Genomic DNA, 21,211 nt, shown 5'->3' with positions numbered 1-21,211 from the left:
AGAAAAAATGGCATGATAAGGTGATAAGGTGGAACGACACTTCAGCTGCCATATATACACCTTTTCAACACTGAAAAAAGCAATAAAATGGCCGTAACTTGGGAACCGCTCGTCCGATTGACATCAAACCTCGAAAAGGCACATCTGCGGGGCCCCGGCAATATTCCTGGCAAGTTTCAATCGGATCGGACCGGCGGTCGTCGAGAAACGGCGGTCGCAGACAAACAAACAGACAGACAGACAGACACACACACAGAGATTGCTGGAATTATAGATAGATTATTATTATTATTATTATTATGACTGTGTTTGTACAGTAACCTAATAATGCATGTACATTTTCTGTATACAGTAGCTAAATAAGGAATGTCTTCATTTCCTGTGTACAGTGACCGAATAAAGATCACCCTTCATTGAATTAAAGAAAAGGTTATTCGTCTTGAATATGTGATGTCAGTAATTCGGATAATTCCCTTTTTTCATTGATGTTCAATTAATGTCTTTTGTATCAAGTAACCTGTTTATCAGCTCACCTGTAACATAGTTCCGGGGAGCTTATGGGATGGCGCGTTGTCTGTCAGTTTGTCCACCCACAAATACTTTCAACTTCTTCTCTGAAACTACACAAATGATTTCAATGAAACTTTACTACAACGTCCATCACTTGTATGTACCAAAATTTTTTCACAGCATTAAAAAAAAAAGTCGGGGTCTGAGGGGGGTCTACGCAGAAGGGGAGGGGGGTTGCCCCCTCCAAATAAATATTTGCTTTCTCAGAAACCACACACACAATTTCGATGAACGACAACCAAGGTTGATTAGAACCTTCATCACCCGTGAAGTGCCAAAGTTTGCTCATGATATTAGAAGAATCGGGCTCTATGGGTGTGGAAAGGGGAGGGGTGTCCCCCAAAATATGTATTTGCTTTCTTCTCTGAAACCACACACACAATTTCGATGAACGACAACCAAGGTTGATTAGACCTTCATCACCCATGAAGTGCCAAAGTTTGCTCATGATATTAGAAGAATCCGGCTCTATGGGTGTGGAAAGGGGAGGGGTGTCCCCCAAAATATGTATTTGCTTTCTTCTCTGAAACCACACAGTTTTGATGAAACTTGACCACAACCTTTATCACCCATGATGTACCAAAGTTTGTTCACGGCATTAAAAAAAAAAAAACCATAGGTATTGACTTTCCTCTCCGTTACATATTTTGTGGGTCATCCTTGTCTACCAGTGGTTCCCTGGTTATCTTATCCAGCCACAACCAGACGAGTGCCCAGGGGTATTGCCACTATGTTTTTTATTCCTACTTTTGTACCAAACACTTACTTTTGGGGGGCAGGGGAAGGAGAGGGGGGGAGGGGGTTGATTAATAACTGTTAGAGTGCTGAATTTTTCCCGTATGTAATACAAAAATATGGTATTTTTTTTCAGGCAAAACTGAATAAAATTTCTACTGTTTTCAGGGAACCACAGAAGCAAGCCGAGGAACAAACGCTTGAATAGGAACAAACAATACAGATTGTTGAACAGTAAGGCGGTTCACAATCATGGCCAACAGTGCGTTCCTGTGAGACCACGATCATGGCCAACAGCACTCGAACAATTAAACTTCCTTTTATTTCAAAAGTGTACAACTAATGCAACTTAGCTGGTAATTCTGGATTAAAAGAGCATTTCACACCAAATGATAGTGATATCTCTCAGATTGCTAATACTGCCCATGCAAAAATTTCATTGGAATAGTATTATAGTAACTTTAATAGTTTACACATAACAATGGAGCATGTATTCTACTCACCTCTTAAACACGCTGCATATTTAAGGTAGCACCTTTGGAATCTATCCATCTCACAATGGATAGAGTAAACTGGTGTAAATAAGCTCTACTATGGAGTGTCGGATCATTTGTAATACAATTTATGCGATGTACCTCAGCACGCATTTCCCAGTAGTATGTGAAAAAGCCTTTATCCTGCACAGTGCTTCTGCAGCTGCTATTCTCGTTTTATTTGCTTGTGCACAGCCAGGCTGCTCAGGATCCAGGTCTGGTGGAACCAGGGCCATCCTCGTCGAGCGGCGTTGGTGACCTCGCGTCCGTGTTGGCCAAAAAGCCCGACTACGAAGCCCTGCTGACCAGCCTGCCTAATTTGGCCAACACTGCTGAGCTTATGGTACGATGGTAGTGTGATGTGGGGTCTTGACTACGGAGAGAGATCATGGATGTGACCAAATTTATAGTCATTTACCTTTTCAGTCCAATCTGTTTGTGCTCTTTGCCCGTGTGAGTATAATTGGCATCACACATCAAATTGATGAAATGTGGTTTTCATTGTGAAATTAATCCTCACAATTAGCTGTTTAACTGCAGAAGGCACATGATGTCGTGCATCAGAGTCGAAAGCTGTTATTGCCATGGGTTACAGTTTAAGCATCATAGCGTGAGATGAATTCCTATAGGGGTGTTTGTGTGGTGGTGATTGAGCTGCAGTAGCTGGAATAATACAGGTATGAGTAATTGGCAAAACTGTTTCATTCACTTTTCATTGTTCAACTTGACATTTCATCAACAAACAATTACCCGTGCTGAGTACATGGGCCAGAGATTGTTGTTGTTGCATACCCACACATTTACAACCATGACAAGCAAGTAATTAGATAGTTGTGGTTTTGGTTTATGGTTGTTCATGCAGACAATATAGACACAGGTGGACATGTGCACAGGTAGGGTGATTCAATGAAAATTAAATCCTAGCGGAATAACCTCGCAATTCCTCTCTGCCCGGTGTGCAGATTGACAGGTTGCAGTCTTGCCAAAACAAACTTTTGCATGTGACTGCAAAGGCAGGGCAGTACCTTCAGGTCACCACTGGCTCGCTGCGTAAGTAAAACGTGTGTGTGTGTGTGTGTGTGTGTGTGTGTGTGTGTGTGTGTGTGTGTGTGTGTGTGTGTGTGTGTGTGTGTGTGTGTGTGTGTGTGTGTGTGTGTGTGTGTGTGTGTCAGTTATCATGCCGATAAATGAAGGATATGTATTATTTTGTCATGGAATGTGCGAAGCATTATGAATCTATACAGTAAACCCTCCAACATCGCGCGTTTCTCCCAATCGCAGGCAATGTATTGTGTTCATATTTCATTATCGCGGTAATTAATTTCGACCAATGGTGGTTTTTGAGCTGAGCTGAGTCATTGTTTGTGTCTGCGTGTACGATTACCTCCCATTATGAGCCTTTTCTTGTTTCGAGCGCACCGTTAATTGTAGTCATCAGACCAGCAGACGTGAATGAAGCTAAATTTAACGATGATGAATCTTCATCAAACAGGAAACTACCCAGAGAGATCCTGTAATACTAGATCTACAAGATCTAGGAGACACACAACAGTTCATTATGGTGCCCAAACATAAAACGATGAACAAAACTAATCGTGCCAAAAGGCAGAGAAAGGTTTTGACATTGTGCGAGGAAATCGAGTTGTTAGATACTGCGGAAGAAGTAAAAGTGCGGCATCTGTGAGCCGCCATTACAGGATCAATGAATCAACTGTGTGTAAACATAAGTCAAATTTCCGTGTAAGGGTTTCTGCCAGCAAATTGCAAAAGGCTCATTCCAGCCAAGTGATCCTCATATTGAAAGGATGAACAAAGCACTTAATGTTTGGATTGAAGACCAAACAGAAAACATAGGGGCAACACCCCTGGGCACTCACCTGGTAGTGGCTGGGTAAGATAACCAGGGAACCACTTAAGTCATGGTCAGGTCAGGTATGGGAGCATGCGCCAGAGCAGCGCGTCGCTGCGTTCACTTTCCGCCGGCACTCCAGGGGCCTCCGTCTGGCCATCCCCCAGGCAGATGCCTGGCCCATCCCAATCTCCTTGAGATGCCGATCAACCTGCTGCAACCACGACGCACTTGATCGGCCCATTGGCCTCCTCCACTCACGAGACTCCCTCGCTGAGATAATCTGGTGAGCAGGATCAGCGTCAGGAAAACGAGCCACATGTCCATACAGCCGCAGCTGACGCTCACGGACTATGCAGGTATCAAATCTCATTTGAGTCTCTCTCAGCAACCACTCGTTGGATACAAAGTCTGACCAGTGATAGCCAAGGATTCTCCGAAGAGACCTGGTACCAAAGGAATTCAGTCTCCATCTCAGATCCTTGGTCAGAGTCCAAGTCTCACATCCATAGAGCAAGACTGGAAGCACCAAGGACCTGAAAATTCAGACTTTCGTCCTCCCGCACAGGTACTGGCAGCGCCACACCCCATGATCCAGTGAATCCATGACTCCCCAGGCCCGACCCAGACGTCTATTGACCTGACTCACAGCCAGCAGAGACTTGAATATCACTGCCAAGGTCAGTGAATCTCTCCACGTCCTCAACCTCATTAAGGCATGGATGACCCGCAAAATATGTAACGGAGAAGAAAGTAAGTACCTGTGGAATGTTTTTTTAATGCCATGACCTAACTTTGGTACATCACGGATGATAAAGGTTGTGGTCAAGTTTCATCCAACTTGTGTGTATGGTTTTAGAGAAGAAAGCAAATACATATTTTGGGGGCAACCCCCATATATAATCCCGTCGACTCCAATTTTTAGCAGTGTCTCGCGTAGCGAACGCTGCTCATAGAGAGCTCGGCGTTGTTATTGTTGTTGTTGTTCTTCTTCTTCTTCTTCTTCTTCTTCTTCTTCATGTGAAGACAAAACCTTAATCTCAAGGACTCGGCTCTTGTATATACAAGATCCGGATCTCCTTAAATACTGAGCACTTGTACACATCCTCACATAGACGGTGCCTTTTGAGAGCGTCTATCATGAACTTTTAAATATATTCGGACATTTGCTTTAAAGTTTCGAAAAGTTCACGTTACTATTTAAAGATTATTCCATTTATCGTATTGTAATTTCGTAAATACACTATTTATTTCGTAAATACAATATATATATATATATATATATATATATATATATATATACATATCGTAAATATATAAATACATTATGACTGGTCTCGCTATTGGCTTAATCAAGGCATGTGATGAAATATCGGAAGTTGTTGTTGTTTTTTTTAAAAAAAGTAAATTTTTTTTGCCGACAAAATCTTTAGGACATGGACACATTTGTCCTTGTTTTTAATGTATTGAACATACTTGAATACATCACGGGTGATGAAGGCGGTGGTCACGTTTCATCGGAATTGTGTGTGTGTAGTTTCTGAGAAGAAAGCAAATACCTCTTTTGGGGACAACCCCTCCCCCTTCCCATAGACACCCTTAGACCCTGATTTTTTTTTTTAATGGTGTGAACAATCTTTAGTACATCATTGGTGATGAAGGTTGTAGTCAAGTTTCATTGAAATTGTGTGTGTAGTTTCAGAGAAAAAAGCAATTACATATTTTGTGGGACAATCCACACCACCCACCCCCCTTACACCTCCGGAGACCCCGATTTTTCGAATGTCATGAACAAACTTTTTTACATCACCGGTGATGAAGGTTGTGGTCAAGTTTCATCAGAATTGCATGTGTAGTTTCTGAGAAGGCAAATACCTATTTTGGGGGGCAACCCCCGTAGACCCCCTTGGCTGTGATGTATCGGCTGTGATGTCCATCAGCATGTAAAATTACCCTGCTTCCCCATTGTCTTGGGTTGCTGACCTCCATTAATTTTTCCCATTTATTTTTTCCTTTATTTATTTTCAATTATTTATATTTTCAATTTTGGCTGCTCTCCATGATTTTTCCCGGTGTATCGATTTTGATGTCAGTCAGCACACAAAATTTCAGCTTTCTACATCACCCGGAAGGTACCGAACATTAATTAATACCAGTGACTCAGTGAGTCACTCAGTGGTTACATGAGCTTAATATATGAGATATACTGTTGGACCCAGCAATTTGCTGGGGATACGTTCCTAAAAAATGCTGCGAATGTCAGCGTCCACGAATGTCGGGGTCTGCGAATGACGGGTTCCGCGAATATCAGGGTCTGCAAATGTTGAGGTTCGTGAATGTCGAGGTCCACGAATGTCGAGGTCCGCGAATGTTGGGACATTCTTTTAAAAAAGAAATTCTTGCATGGTCTCGGTTTGTGGAAGAGCGATTACAGAGAACAAATCAAGACACAACATAGCAAAGGGAACAGCAGGAGAAAGGGGAAGCAACAAAAGTAGGGTGGAGTGAGAATAAAGACATTGACAGACAAACGAGGGATGCAGGTAATGATGAGTGGTAGAGTTGAACACAAAGGGTGGACAATATGGATGCATAAGCAAAATTGTGTTTGACCCTTTTGTGATTTTGTCATGGTCTGAGGAGAGGGAAGAGGCTGCTGCCTGTCTGTCAGAGGGATGAGGGATCTCATGGCAGCGAGTGGAGTCATCAGCGAAGAGATAATAAGGATTTTCCAGAGAGTCAGTGAGATCATTGATTACGATTATGAATATGATGTGTCCCTAGAACACTGTCTTGGGGTCCTCCAGCCTTGACAGGGAGAGGAGAAGAAAGGGATTTGTTGAGAGCCACAAGTTGACTATGAGAATGGAGGAAGTGAGCACTCTAAGAGTGGAGTTGGTCTTTGATTCCATACGCAAACAGTTTGGAGAGCAAGGCATGATGCCAGACTGTATCAAAAGCTTAAGGTATGTCCACAAAAAAGGCCCTGATCTCATGTCTGATATTGAGGGTTTCCACCATTGTTGGGAAAGTAGAAGCAGCATGTCCAAGGTGGAGTGACCAGGTCCGAATCCGAATTGATGATCTGAGATGAGGCTGTTGGAGAAAAGGAATGGTTTTATGTGAACTGTGATGATAGATTCCATGACCTTGTTGATGACTGCAATTACAGTTAGCTAATTGGGCTGTAGTGAAGGGGATCTGGTTTTGCACCTTTTTAATGTAATGCTGTGATGTTGGTCGATTTACAATTTCCCAGGTGGATATGGGAGACCAGTCCTGAAGTGTAAAAATAAATAAATAAAAATACACAAATACACGAAGCGCGAAAGTCGAAGCAGATCCCACTTTATGACCCGCGGATACACAGGGTCCACGAAGAGTGAATCCGCAAATAGCGGGGCCCCGACAGTACACGTGTTTATTACCTCTGCCACTGAAGGTGAAGGAAGTTATGTTTTCACCACCTTTCTGTCCATTTGTCTGTGTGCAGGATATCTCAAAAAGTTGTAGACGGATTCGGATGAAACTTGGTGGACAGATTTGGTATATGACAAGGAAGAATTGATTCGATTTTGGCGAAGATCCGAATCTGGATCCGGATCTGATAATTTTTTAAGTGATTCTTCACCATTGAGTGATGGGGATAAACCGATATATAGCACAATATCTGAAATAGTTACGTACAGATTTGGAAGAAACTTTTGGCGGATGAGTTGATTAGGTGACGAGAAGAAGCCGATTAAATTTTAGTTCAGGTCACAATCCAGATCCAGCCTATCAGTGGGATACAAAATGTAAACTAACCATCCTGGCGGAGGTCTGCGCTCTTCAGAGTGCCTTCTAGTTATTTTTTGTTTTTATCATTCTTATACTTTCCCAATATTTCATGTGGGTATTCTGGGTGTTGAGTCCCGTGGCATCACCAAGACCCAAGCCTCGTCTTCATTAGATGGTTTCAATGCCAGGGCATGGCCTGTTGAGGGCTGTGAGTGGTTGGCCTGCTGTTCCAATCAGGGATTGCAATCTTATAACGTGATCATGAGTCCTGAGCTCAAGGTTTCAACGTTTCTGGACTGACGCCCACTCCCACAATCAGAACAGGGACAGGTGCCAGTGCGGGGAATGCTCCAGAGAGTTGGTTTGCTGAGAGAGGTTTGCAAAACGTGCTGGTCGCACGAATTGGTCTCACCTGGGAGATTCCCCCAACCAACGTGGCCTGCCAACTCACAAGCTCTCTGTGTTGGATGTCATTCAAGTGACACAATGACAGAATCATCCCCATTTTATTTCTCTTTTCTCTCTCCCCTGTCTTTCTATCCTCCTATGTGTCTGTGTATTTAAGGATTCGTTTTAAGTCGGCAAGTCTATCATTTGTATTTCGAGATAAGCTCGTCTCTCTCCGCCAACACATTCCCTCGTTACCTGTGATGATTTCCCCATCCTTTATTTATTATTCATCAAGCCTAATTCTTTTTATAATTGATGGGTTTTTGCTTTTGGTTCTGAGTCGATCCTCCCGCTTATTTAAATTGACTAAGCACGTGCTTTGAATAAGCACGCGCTCAGCCATATTTGCGTCTAAATATCAACGGGTCGTTTGTACACTGTGTTGTTCCTTTTTTAGTTTTGACTCGACGCGATCTCATCGAAGCCCTCCCCTACTGCTCGGTGGCCTGCTGAGTTTATCTCCAGCCAGTTCAGGATAGCAAAACCATTCCTGTTGCAATATAATGCTTTCAGAATAACTGTTACTGTTCAATAATTGATTGTAGTTGCTGTGAGGAACAGGTTTATTATTTTTTTTTTTTAAAGCATGAACGTCTCTCATATGAGAGCACCATTTGATTTAAACTAACATAAATGAGAAAGAGAGAGTGCCATGTAATGTAAGAACAGCTAGGTGAGTGGATTGGAATAGCTGTAGAGTCGTTGTTTAAGGCCTTTCACCCAAAGATGATCAAGTGACAATGCTTAAGTAATAATCCGTTGGGTTGTTCAAGTTTACCATTTGTTTTTCTCTTCATCACTGGAGTGCTGAGGATGGCTTGCCTGTTAATTGAAGGGGGGGGGGGGAATGCTTTTGGTAGGGAATCAAGTCTGTTATGGTAATGTATAAGGTTGTTCCTTTTTTGGTACAAATGAAGAAGAGAGCTGTTTAAAAGACACTACTCCTTAGAGTGAGGATTCTGTGTGTGTGTGTGTGTGGGGGGGGGGGGGGGGGGTTGGTAGAACACATGGATTAGTTGAATTAAGAAAACGAAGTTTATCAATTGGGGTTGCTTGTCTCAGCCTGTCAAAGATTTGAGAGATCTGTATGAAGATATCAACTTAGATTTCTGGCATTAATCTGCTGTGTGAAGGTTTGTCACAAGGGAGAAAAAGAAAAAACAAAATTAAAATCCTCCTGATCAGTCACTATCAGTTACAGTGTGGAATCATTTAACTCGATGCATAAATTAATGGATGAGTTGGGCACGATAGGCCAAAAACCTGTGGACGCCATCCCTGAAAGGTGTGCAATTTTCCTGGAACAGAAGAAAATCCTTGAGTGAGAGTTCACTGTGGACATCACTTTAGATTGCTTGAACCTTTGATATGTAAACAGCTGTTCGAACATTGCCCCCCCCCCCCAAAGTCAGATCCTTCCATATGACGTGATTTGAATGTATTTCAGAAGGAAAACAAAATTGTGTGCTGGGGAGAAATTACTGGGAATGAGATATGCTTGAGGAGAAGAGGTCGAGCAACATTCAATGGTTTAAGCAGATAGTTCTTGAAGATTGTTTTCTGTGCCATGACTCTGCTGTGCTGTCGGTTTGTCTTCGTAATTTCACTCTGTATGTACTCGAACCTGAAGCACCCCAGAATTATAGTTGAGATGTGTGGAGCATACATGGTGTTTTTAAATTGTATGTGGATAAGTAAGACTGGTCGAAACGCTCAATGTGAAATCAAGGCTTACGTGTCATGGACCTTGAAGCTGGTAACCGAGCTGTAGGAAGTTCTGAATGTCGAGGGTAATATAAATGGTATAACGTTTGATTGCTTTTTTTTTTTTGCTTTTTTCGAAACAAAAATTACTTCAAATTGATGGGTTTGATCTGTTCGTACAGTGCCTTCAGAAAATATTCACACCCCTCGACTTTTGTCACATTTTGTTGTGTTACATCCTGAATTTAAAATGGATTAAATTTTTTTAAAAATTGTCACCGATCTACACAAAATACCCTCATCATGACAAAGTGAAAACAAGTTTTTAGAAATTTTTACAAATCAATTAAAAATGAAAATCTGAAATGTCTTGCATCAACAAGTATTCAGCCCCTGAGTCAATACTTTGAAGAAGCGCCTTTGGCAGCGATTAAAGCGTTGAGTCTTCTTGGGTATGTCTGTATCAATTTTACACATCTGGATTTGGGGATTTTCTTCCTTGCAGATTTGCTCAAGCTCTGTCAAGTTCGATGGGGAGTGTCGGTGAACAGCAATCTTCAAGTCTTTCCACAGATTCTCAATGGGATTCAAGTCTGGGCTTTGGCTGGGCCACTCAAGGATTTTCATGTTCTTGATCTGAAGCCATTCCAGTGTTGCTTTGGCTGTATTGTCTTTGCCTTGGGATGTAAATCCTGTTGGGATGTAAATCTTCACTGCAGTCTCAGCTCTTTTGCACTCTGAAGCAGGTTCTCAAGGATTTGCCTGTATTTGGCTCCATCCATGGTTCCCTCTATCCTTACAAGTCTCCCAGTCCTTGCCACTGAAAAGCATCCCCAAAGCATGATGCTACCACTACCATGCTTCACGCGATGGATGGTGTTAGATGGATGTTTCATCAGACCACACAATATTTTGCCTCATGCTCTCAGTCTTTCACGTGCCTTTTTGCAAACTCCAGGCATGCTGTCATGTAGCTAGTTCTCAGGACTGGCTTCCGTCTGACCACTCTCCCATATAACCTTGATTTGTAAAGGGCTGCAGAGATTGTTGTCCTTCTGGCAGGTTCTCCCAGCTCAGCCAAGAAACTCTAGTTCTGTCAGAGTGGTCATTGGGTTCTTGCTCACCTCCCTGACCAAGGTCCTTCTTGCCCAGTTTCTCAGTTTGGTTGGACAGCCAGCTCTAGGAAGAGTCTTGGTAGTTCCATATTCTTTCCATTTCCTAATGATTGAGCTCACTGTGCTCTTGGAAACGTTCAACACTCTAGAATTTGTTTTATACCCTCCTCCAGATGTATGCCTCCTCACAATTATATCTCGGATATTTATGGACAGTTCCTTGGACTTCATGGTGGATATTCTGCTCTGACATGCATTGTCAACTGTGGGACCTTATACAGAAAGGTGTGTTTCTTTCTAAATTATGTCCAGTCAATTAAATTGGCCACAGGTAAACTCCATTCAAGTTGGAGAGAGATCTCAAGGATGATGAAAGGAAATAAGATGCACCTGAGCTCAATTTGGAGTGTCAATGTGTCACAGCAAAGGGGTTGAATACTTATTGATGCAATACATTTCAGCTTTCCATTTTTAATTAATATGTAAAAAAGAAATTCTGAAAATATGTTTTCACTTTGTCATTATGGGGTATTTTGTGTAGATCAGTGACAAAAAAATTTAAATATAATACATTTTATATTCAGGCTGTATAGTAACACAACAAAATATGACAAAAGTCAAGGAGTGTGAATACTGTTGCAAATTCGCGCCCGCTGGCGTGCGGACGGCCACGTAACTCGGATCGCGGCACGTCGCCCACCGGACAGACAATTCAGTCGTGACCCTCTCGGAACAACGCCAGGAGCTAGTCACGGGTGGGGGTTTAACCCCACCACGACCGTGCCAATTGCCCATCCGCGCAGGATAGGGTTGCTCGCCAAATTCGATCGACCTAAGTACCTGCACGGATGGTCGACCGGGCGATCGTACCACGCCACAGGCCGACTCCGGACACGAACCGCTTAAGCGGTCCATTCCGTGCTACAGTGATAATCGAGCGGTGTTATCGTCGGCCTCGACGGTTCCGATTAATTACCGGGCGTATTAAGCCCACTACGAACCCTTTACGTGAAGCAGGATGGAGGGTCAATAAAGAAAAGACGAAGCGAAACGGGAAAACGGTTCACACAAAGCACATTTATTTCCCGGCACACGTAAAGCACACATATACAGCCAAACAGTCAAAATGCACATATAGCAACAAAACCAAAAGCAACAACGACGCAGAGTTACTACCGACTACGCGCACACATGGCAATACTTATACAATTCTACTTTACAGACGGCGCCAACACACATTTACTCAAAAGCAAAGGAAAGAAGCCACCCTCATAGACAAGGGGGCAGACGGGCCTGTAGGCCAATATGTGCGCATGACCTGAAGGAGCGGCCAAGCCGCAAGACCGGGGGGGGGGGGGTCCTACCCGCGTCCTCGTGACGCGTTGGCGGACGAGCCGCAGATGTGGCCGCGTGGCTGTGCCCCAACTCCGTGCTCCCTGGCGGGTTTTGTTGGCACGACGTTTGGAGTGGGGTGGGAACGGGGCCCCCTTGTTGCACTATCTCAGCGCGGGGGAAAGGGGGAATTGTTGATGCCCTGGGGGAGGGACAATGGCTGGCTGGCTTGGGTCCCACGACGAGCGATCCCACACCGCGACCTTGTCGCCGACCGCCGTCCTTCTCGCCTCGGACCCGAGCTCCTTGGCCTCTTCCCACAACTCTTCTCAGCCGACTCCAGAACCCAACTCGATGACACTCCAATGACTTCGCCACCCGACTCGACTCTTCCTGCCACACCGATCACTTCACCACCCGACTCGACTCTTCCTGCCACACCGATCACTTCGCCACCCGACTCGACTCTTCCTGCCACACCGATCACTTCGCCACCCGACTCGACTCTCTCTCCACCCGACTCGACTGACTTCCCACCCGACTCAACTGACTTCCCACCCGACTCAACTGACTTCGCCCTGCGCTCGCCTTCTTATAGGCCGGCAGGAGCAGCTAATATGCAAATATCTGGATCAGGATGACCTCAGGGGCGGAGCCACGCTCGCCCATTGGTCGGAGGAAAGGGGGCGTGAATCTCCCTTGATCCTAGAATTTGCATATATTGATTTCGCACAGACGCGCCTGGAGGCAGGGCCAAGCCGCCCCGCGCTTGCTAATTGGACGGAGGGGAAGTGGGTGTGTAGCGTTCTTGATCTGAATTCTCCCTCGGAAAGGCCGCTATTTGCGCTCGCGGCTCGGTGCGTTCAGCACCAATCGCCGAACGACCCCGAGACAGCCCGACGCTCAGTATTCACAGGTGGTGCAGGAATGGCCGTAGAAGGAGAGAGGTGAAGGTGGTGGAGGGTTTTCGGTGGTGGTTTGATGGTTATGGAGCCGTTTGGGAATGGCGGTGATGCGATGATTTGGGAGCGAGTTGTGAAGGTAAAGGTTGTCGCTGTTGGCATTGTTGTTGTTGTCTGAGGGTTGGAGCGTGGTTGCCTTTGGTGACGATGGCTGGCGTGGTGGTTAAGGTGGTTGTTGTGTGATGGCGGTTGAGACGTGGTTGGTTCAAAATAGAGATAGAACAGAAAAATGGCTATCTCAAAGCGTCGCAGCCCGGATGAATCACATAAATTCCCTCTATACAATGGGTTTGGGGCTAACTACACATGTACTTAGAGATATCTCACCTACGGGCCCTGAATGGTGGTTTGCGAATTTCCACAGCCGTAACAATACTTTCTGAAGGCACTGTTTATGTAAACTCTTTCATGTAGGGGTGCTCAAGGCAGAGGTTCGATAATTATGCTTCCTGGTAAGGTAGTTGATCACAAATAATTTCTTGCTCTGTTTCGTGATACAAGCTTTATATTTTGGTTTGATAATTGGTCTTTATTTGCAGGTACATCATGTTGATTCAACGATAAATATGCTCTTAGTTAATAAAATTATCTCAAGTTAAAAAAAAAATAATCAAGAATAAGCTATTTTTTATTTTTAGATATGACAAAATCTGAGTCGATGTCCATCTGATTGTTTTGTTCAATACTTTCGCAAAATGCCGAATGGTAAAATAACCTTTCACTCTCCCTGGCCAAATCCATGCCATGCACGACCTTTTTGAGTTGGCTCGGTGAAAGCGGATGTATCTTCAGTACAAACATGCTCGCTGGTTTTCAGGTTCACTTGATCGGTTAGATATGAGAGCATGGAGGATATCGATCTTTGGACCGCGTCGAGTGATCAAGGGAATCGGTGATTTCATGGGTATGTAACGAAAAGAGATGTGTGTGCAAAGGTTAGTATGGGAGTTTTACTCAAATTATTGTCCTATGGAGCAAGGTTTTCATCGCCCTAATGGATTTACAGGGAGTTTTTGATTAAAAATGATTGCAGACTTTAATATTTTTGAATCTGTGTTCAGCAGCGAATTAGCTTCGCCGATGTTAAATTGATTCCTGGATATCGAACATGGAAAAGGTGTTGTTTTACGCCTAAGGATAAGCCTGATTGATGGCCCTCTTTGTGTTACGGGCGCGATGAAAGGTGACAAGCTGACAAAGAGGAATTGAGATAAATTAAGTATTTGACAAGCACAAATGCTGCTCGCTGCCGCGTTTCAACCCGGCACACAACGTGCACCCCTTCACCGTCTTCAATATCTCAGCACCTCTGTGGTTCACCGCATGATGAATGGGCAGCGTTTCACACCTCAAGTCGAAATACAGGTTTTTGAAAATGCAAACATTCTGAAAACGAATCGTATCTGGTAGTTTCCATCCTCGTGCTTTATGTGCTTGGCCGCCATCTGCTCCGAGCCGCTGCTTTGCTTCCGCTCGTCTTTCTTTGCCTCAATCCCTCAAATGTCGTCTCTTTTGTGACGCTTCGTTACAACGTTGCCGCGAGCCATGTCGATGCCGATGAATGATCGCTTTACCTGTCGAGAAAGCTCGGAGGCGACTTTATCACGATGTTTCTCCCAGCATGTTGCCGGTACCCCCTCATCAAGCTTTCAACACCATATCTGTAAAATCCCGGGTGCAAAAGCTGCCGTCGCACCGTGCTACGCGAAGACTCATTGAACCTGACGGGTGGCGTTTGCACGTCTACAAGGGTTTCATTCTGCTGGATGGAGTGAATGGCAAGGATTTCATATGAAAGTGGAGGAGAATAACATTTTATCCTAATGAAGAATTTTCTGCACTTTCAATATGTAAGAGTTTGTTCCTTTTCAAAGTTGGCTGAGGAATGTTGTGGAGGGTCAGAAAAACAATTTCAAAACTGAACCGGATTACAGAATATGGACAGACAGCAATATTATTTAGATAAAGAATTGGACGTGAAGGAATTGAAATAAACAAGACTGTAAGTTTTGTACATTTTGAATTTTTTTTTAATGTTTGTTAAAAAAGAATGTGTGTGATATTTTCATCTGAAAACAGCCATATTGTTCCCCACAATGCCTCACCTATGCCTCGTGTTGGCTTAATGGTGAGGGTGGCGGGCTTTGGATCCTCGGATCCTGAGTTCAAATTCAAGTCGGCTGTTGAATTAATACTAGGTGGGGTTGACTCTGCCTGTTATCCTTCCGAGGTCGGCAAAATGAGTACCAGCTTGCTGGTATCCTGTGTCGGAATGACGACCCGTCCAGGATTGTGTCCAATAGCCAAGGAGACTGCTTCGGCAGCACCAACGCTCTCCACAGAGTATGATCCTAATGGATGGATGGATGGAACACCTCACCTGCTTTATGACACCGAGGCAACTACACAAGCTCTTCTTCTTCCAGAGTGGAAAAGGCAACAGGAAAATGAGGTTTTGTAAATTCAACATGTGAGGGGGCTGTTTCAAGCACATTTAGGCTGGTGCAGTCTCCTTAATATTCCTTTTTATTCGGATCTTGGATTGTATACATCCTTTAATTGTAGAGACAGTATTTGATGATGGTATATTCAAAGATCATGCTGATCCTCTGTCTTTGACATTGTATACTGTACTTTTTTTTAGTGACTGGCAGAGTTACAGTAATTCATCATCATCATCTTTATTATTAATAATATAACTCGGACGACTTTGTCACTTCTATCCCTTCACACCTGAATTAGCAACATGGCCAATGTGATACTGCAGTTGTAAAGAGACTTGGAAACGACATCCTCTTCCTCCCTCTCCCTCCCCTGACACCCTCTTCTTCATTCTGTCACAAAACCCATGCACTTCTCCCTCCGCCTCCAATGTGGGAGGGAAGGATCCATTATTCGGGTGTATGGGGTCTGGAGATGGCAAAACAGTGCAAATCCCATTAACAGCTGCCTGGAAATGGTGGCGCATCGAGCCACAGACAGGTTGCGAACGGCTCCCTCTCGCTTTTCATCACGTCTACAGATCGGTGTCACAAACCAGTGCCGTGGTATTTGTGACCGGCTCATTCACACCAAATGTTATACTTGCATGATTTTCCTCCTGTTGCATTGTCTCACTTATCTTTCTTAACACACCGTTCTCTCCCACTGCAAACTCTCCCAATCTCACCTTCGCACATGCTCCTCGTCCTTTACTTGAATGTATTTTAACCCTTCTCTTCTTATAATTTTTCTGTTTTACTTCATCACATGTTACCTTGGATACGGCCACCATTGTGATGCCATTAGGTACGAATACTTGTCTAGCTTTAACCCGTTTGACCCAATATGTAACCAAATATGGCAATTAGATTTTTCAAATATGGTCATAGATCTGAACCCTGTTCCCTGGAATTTTGTTATTTGAACCCTGTTCCCTGGAATTTTGTTATTTGAACCCTGTTCCCTGGAATTTTGTTATTTGAACCCTGTTCCCTGGAATTTTGTTATTTGAACCCTGTTCCCTGGAATTTTATCTCAACCCTGTTCCCTGGGATTTTGTGATTTGAACCCTGTTCCCTGGAATTTTGTTATTTGAACCCTGTTCCCTGGAATTTTATCTCAACCCTGTTCCCTGGAATTTTATCTCAACCCTGTTCCCTAGAATTTTATTACATGAACCCTGTTCCCTGTAATAATTAATGTTATCTGAACCTGTTCCCTCTAATAATTGATATCATATCTTGGTTGTGCCAGCTCGACGCTGTTCATGTGTATTTGTATTTTTATTTTATTTTATACTTTCACTCTATTACCTTGTTGTTGTTGTTTTCACAGATTTGTTTTGTTTTTATTTTTTGACAATGACAAAAAACTAATCCTGCCTCTGGAAAAGTTAAGACCAATGTCCCTTACTGATCATTTTTGCTATACTAAGACCACTGAATCATTCATTGCAAGATGTATTCTATCGTCCAGTCATTATACGATTTACCCTCAAACAAATTGCAAAATAATTTATTTTTACTGCATCAACTACAGGAATACGATGCAACGAACATATTAAACATGTGGAAACATCGAATTGGTGGAACGTGCTTTATTTAACTGTAAAAATAGTCTGTCAAACAAACCAAGGGAGAGAACTCTTCAGACTGATGTTACATCACCAATTTCCTGCTGAGGAAAACGATGACAGTCAACTCGTGTGTGTGTGTGTGCGTGCGTGCGTGCGTGCGTGCGTGCGTGCGCGCGCGTACATATATATCTACTATATAAATGTCTGTCTGTCTGTCTGTCTGTAACCAATAAGCTCCTCGACCAGTGAACCAATCTTGATGAAACTTTACACACATAAAGACCTAACATTCAGCTCCAGGATGTGCTAAGTGGCTTTCCATAAAAATGAAAAAAATATATATCTATAAAAAAAAATTTCCATTAAAAAAAAATGGCTTTCGAATAGTGCGCCGGCGTATTAATCATAACAAAAGGCTTCATGGTTAAAAACGCTCGGGTTTTTTGAAATACAAGATGTTCGTATTCGTTGACTTTTTAAACATACACATTCGCCTCCTGTTATAACAGCTTAGAAACCCGAAACATGCCACTGTGAAAGCAAACAAATTTGAATTCTCAAACTGCACGCGCAAGGCAACAGCGACAGAGGCGTTCAGAGGTATGCCGTCTCATAATACACGTCTCCCAATTCTTACTTCAAGAACGGTTATAATTTTGACGTTATCAGGATAACAGACGTAAATAAATCAAATACGCTGGGCCAGGCTGGGTTTTGCCCGACGTATAAATTAAGTCACAAATGATGACATGAAACCAGCCTCACATTGTTGAGGCATTATGGTTTTTTATCTGATGCGGCAATAAATCTTAACATTTTTGAACTCGAGTCTTCTGCATATAAAACATGGTGGGCAAAATATAATATTATAGTGGTGATGAAAAAAAATAAATAATGGTGGCAGCCTCTACAATTTCACAATTAACTCTGATATATACTCCTTCAGATCCACCTTCATCCACAGGATTCCCGTGCGGAGCACGGGTATCCCTGCTAGTATATACACACACACACACACACACACACACACACACACACACACACACACACACACACACACACACACACACACACACACACACACACACACACCTGATTTAGAAGCAAACATGGAGTTTAGGCATTCAGCCTTTTCACATGTCGTGTCAGCTGTGCAGCCATTTGAGGTAAGGGAGGGGATGGAGGGAAAACATCCACCAGAAATGGACTTAACTAGACACCACCAGGATTTGGAGGAGGGAGACAGGTTTGAGAGTTCAGACTTGAGATTAGAAAGATGTTGTTTTCTGGCTCTCCTGAGGGAAGACACACTTGTTTCGAGCTTTGTGGAAGGAAATGTGATTACCTTCAGTTGGATTAGCCTTCCATGAGGCAAAGGCAAGTTGTTTCAGGACAACTGCCTCGCCACAAGCTTCAGTGAACCATCGGCGTGAGGAAGGGTAGGACAACTGAAGACGAGAGGGGATAAATCTGTGCATGAGTGAGAGAGAGAGCAAGTTTCTTTGAAAGAATTCACAGGACAAGTTGATGTCAGAGGAAGTAGGGATGTGAGACCAGTCTTGAAGTTTGATGGCTGTTTGAAGACCATGCCATTCGGCCTTCATGAAACGCCAGACTCGACACCGCTGAGGGAGTTCTCTAATAACAGCCAGAGAGATGTCCACTTTGACAAGCATGTGGTCAGATGAACCGATTGAATCGGAGGAAGAACAGCAGATATTTTCAGGGAAATTGGTCAAAATGAGATCCCCTCACTCTGCCTTCCCTTGCCCTCCCCTCATGCTGCCTTCCCTTTCTGCACCCCTCCTCGCTCCCCTCTCTCCTTTTCCTCCTCTAACCCTCCCCTCCTTCTTATAGTGGGGCAGATAACAGCAATTTTTGAGAAGAATCGTGCAAATGATGATACAAGCATCAAATTTGGCACATTTGTTCTCCAGGGGGTTCTAATCAAATCTGCCTGATTGGCCATTTGAAAATCCAAATTTTGAAAAATTTGAAGAAAAAAAAAAAACTTCAAAAAAGTCAAGATCATGTGGTCTTGATCATGTGGCTGAGAGTCAAAAAGTCAAGATCATGTGGCTGAGATTGGTGAATGTTTCAGAAACATCGTCAAAGACGTTCCAAGTCTGCCATGCAGTTTTCTTCCCTTTACCATGGAAGGCAGACATGACGTCACATCCAGTGAACGCATGGAAGTATGGGATCCCTCGAGCTTTCTCAGGCCCTATTGCAGAAACTACCTCATGTACTGGAATCCATCGTGCCTTGGCTCCTTGGCAAAAGGCAATTCACATGTTCTCAAGACCTCGTTCCTGTAAGGATGGCAGTACAGATATTGCTATGACTAGTACGTCCTTGTCATTAGCCTAAATGATAATGGACTTGCTCCCATGCGTCGTTGCATCCCTGGCGTGTACAAATATTCGAGTGTCAGCTTCTTCATGACAACATGGAGACACAGCATCCAGTGACTTCCTTGTGTTGCTAATGGCATCTTCTCCTTTTGTGACAATGACTGTGCTTGTCATCTGTGCTTCACACATCTTTTCTGCAAGGAAGTGAAACAGCTCAGTGTTGTTGCTGTCATCTCGAAGAAAGCTTCTCCAGTTACTTGGGGTCTTACTGGTTCCTGTCACTCTTCTTCTGATTCCTTGCCCCCTTTTCGACCTTGCCTTGGACTTCAGACTTGACTTCTTGTACACATCAAACACTATGTCCACCCTCTCGTACCTGGCACCATAAGATTCCACCTTTGTGATGATGTCTTCTTTAGCATAGTCATCAAATATCTTTGAAGTGCGTGGAGGTAGGGCATTGATAAGTGCTGAGCCATCAATGATGACTGCATCTCCCCTTGGTTCTCCGTCTGGGATGTTCACTTGCGCTTCAAGAATTTTAGCCAGCTGTGACTTCAATTTTTTTTTGAAGTTTTTTTTTTTTATTTTTCAAAATTTGGATTTTCAAATGGCCAATCGGGCAGATTTGATCAGAAAGCCCTGCAGAACAGAAATGCCAAATTTGATGCGTGTATCATAATTTGCACGATTTTTCTACTTATCTACTACACTATTACTCCTCACCCCTTAAAATGCCCATTAGCGAAGCGTCGGGTTGTATTTGCTGGTGTATATATTTTTATCCATGGATTCAGTCAATTTATTGTCCATAAATACTCACTCGATGCAAGCTTGGCTGCGAATATAATTTTTTTGACTCCCAGGTGGAACTAATTTGGGACCATGAATCAGACACAAGCCACATGGTTGGTCTCAAGTGGTGAAGTGGGACTGGTTTGGTCCTTGATTGAGAAAAGGGCCTTTCAGTGCACATAATTCAAAGGAGCATTGTTGGTGGTTCAACTATTTTCCACACTTCTGTTTCACCGTTGCTGTAGTTTGTAGTTTTTTTTTTTGTTTGTTTGTTTTACAGGACATGCAGCACTACACAGAGTAGATGCCAGTTGGGACAGTCTCCTACAATCGCCTTCTGATGCTTCATCAAGATTCTTCACCATTTTCAGGAAATAGTTATGAAAGCTGATTCTGCTTCTGCTCTTTATTCTACAAATGCAATATGTGTCATTTTATTTTTCTCCTCTATACAACTACTCGGTGTCACTTTTTTGTTGATTTGTGATTGACTTGATGTTGATAAAAAAAAAGTTTTGCTCATTTCATGTTTTATTTTGAATCAAAAGAATGAACTTGATCCTGAGGTTCAAACGAAAAACTTTTAGTCCTTCCATAGTGTGAAAGCTTTTATTTTGAAAGGTGTGTGGATGGCATCCACACTACAGTATAATGTCAACATGACAGGATGAGACCCACACAAACTGTTTCTTCTTTGATCTCCCCAAACTCAGACCCATAATCCTTTGCTAAAACAACAACAAACAAGTTCAAAAGACAAAATGTCATCGCCCCCATGGTTTTAGTAATTTTGTTGAATGGAGTTAAAGGGCGAGCCGATATTTATGTACCGCTAAAATGGCCGCCAGCCTACCAGTCGGCCATCTTGGATCTGATCGCAAAACAAAATGATGTGCGTATGTAAGCCATCATTCATTATCTGTGTGCCAAGTTTGAACAAGAGCAATAAATACATGTCCAAGAAATGGTTGAGAA

At 43.3% G+C, this 21,211-nt stretch overlaps 1 protein-coding gene across 1 annotated transcript in view; it reads left to right on the top strand.

Moving 5' to 3' along the window:
• DSN1 (DSN1 component of MIS12 kinetochore complex) overlaps window positions 1–21,211 on the top strand; it is a 187,040-nt gene extending 165,829 nt beyond the window's left edge. Inside the window, exons 11-13 of the mRNA XM_085882345.1 lie at window positions 2,034–2,181; window positions 2,801–2,888; window positions 20,517–21,211. Of these exons, the coding sequence (XP_085738471.1) occupies window positions 2,034–2,181; window positions 2,801–2,888; window positions 20,517–20,614 (334 nt within the window). The 3' untranslated portion in view covers window positions 20,615–21,211. The remainder of the gene's footprint in view (window positions 1–2,033; window positions 2,182–2,800; window positions 2,889–20,516) is intronic.

The sequence above is a fragment of the Eptatretus burgeri genome, chromosome 5 (genome assembly GCF_056783735.1).
Source record: "Eptatretus burgeri isolate ZD-2024b chromosome 5, Ebu_testis_v1, whole genome shotgun sequence".
Lineage (NCBI taxonomy): Eukaryota > Metazoa > Chordata > Myxini > Myxiniformes > Myxinidae > Eptatretus > Eptatretus burgeri.
Note: the sequence above shows the minus strand (reverse complement) of the source record. Positions and strands in the feature narration are given on the sequence as shown.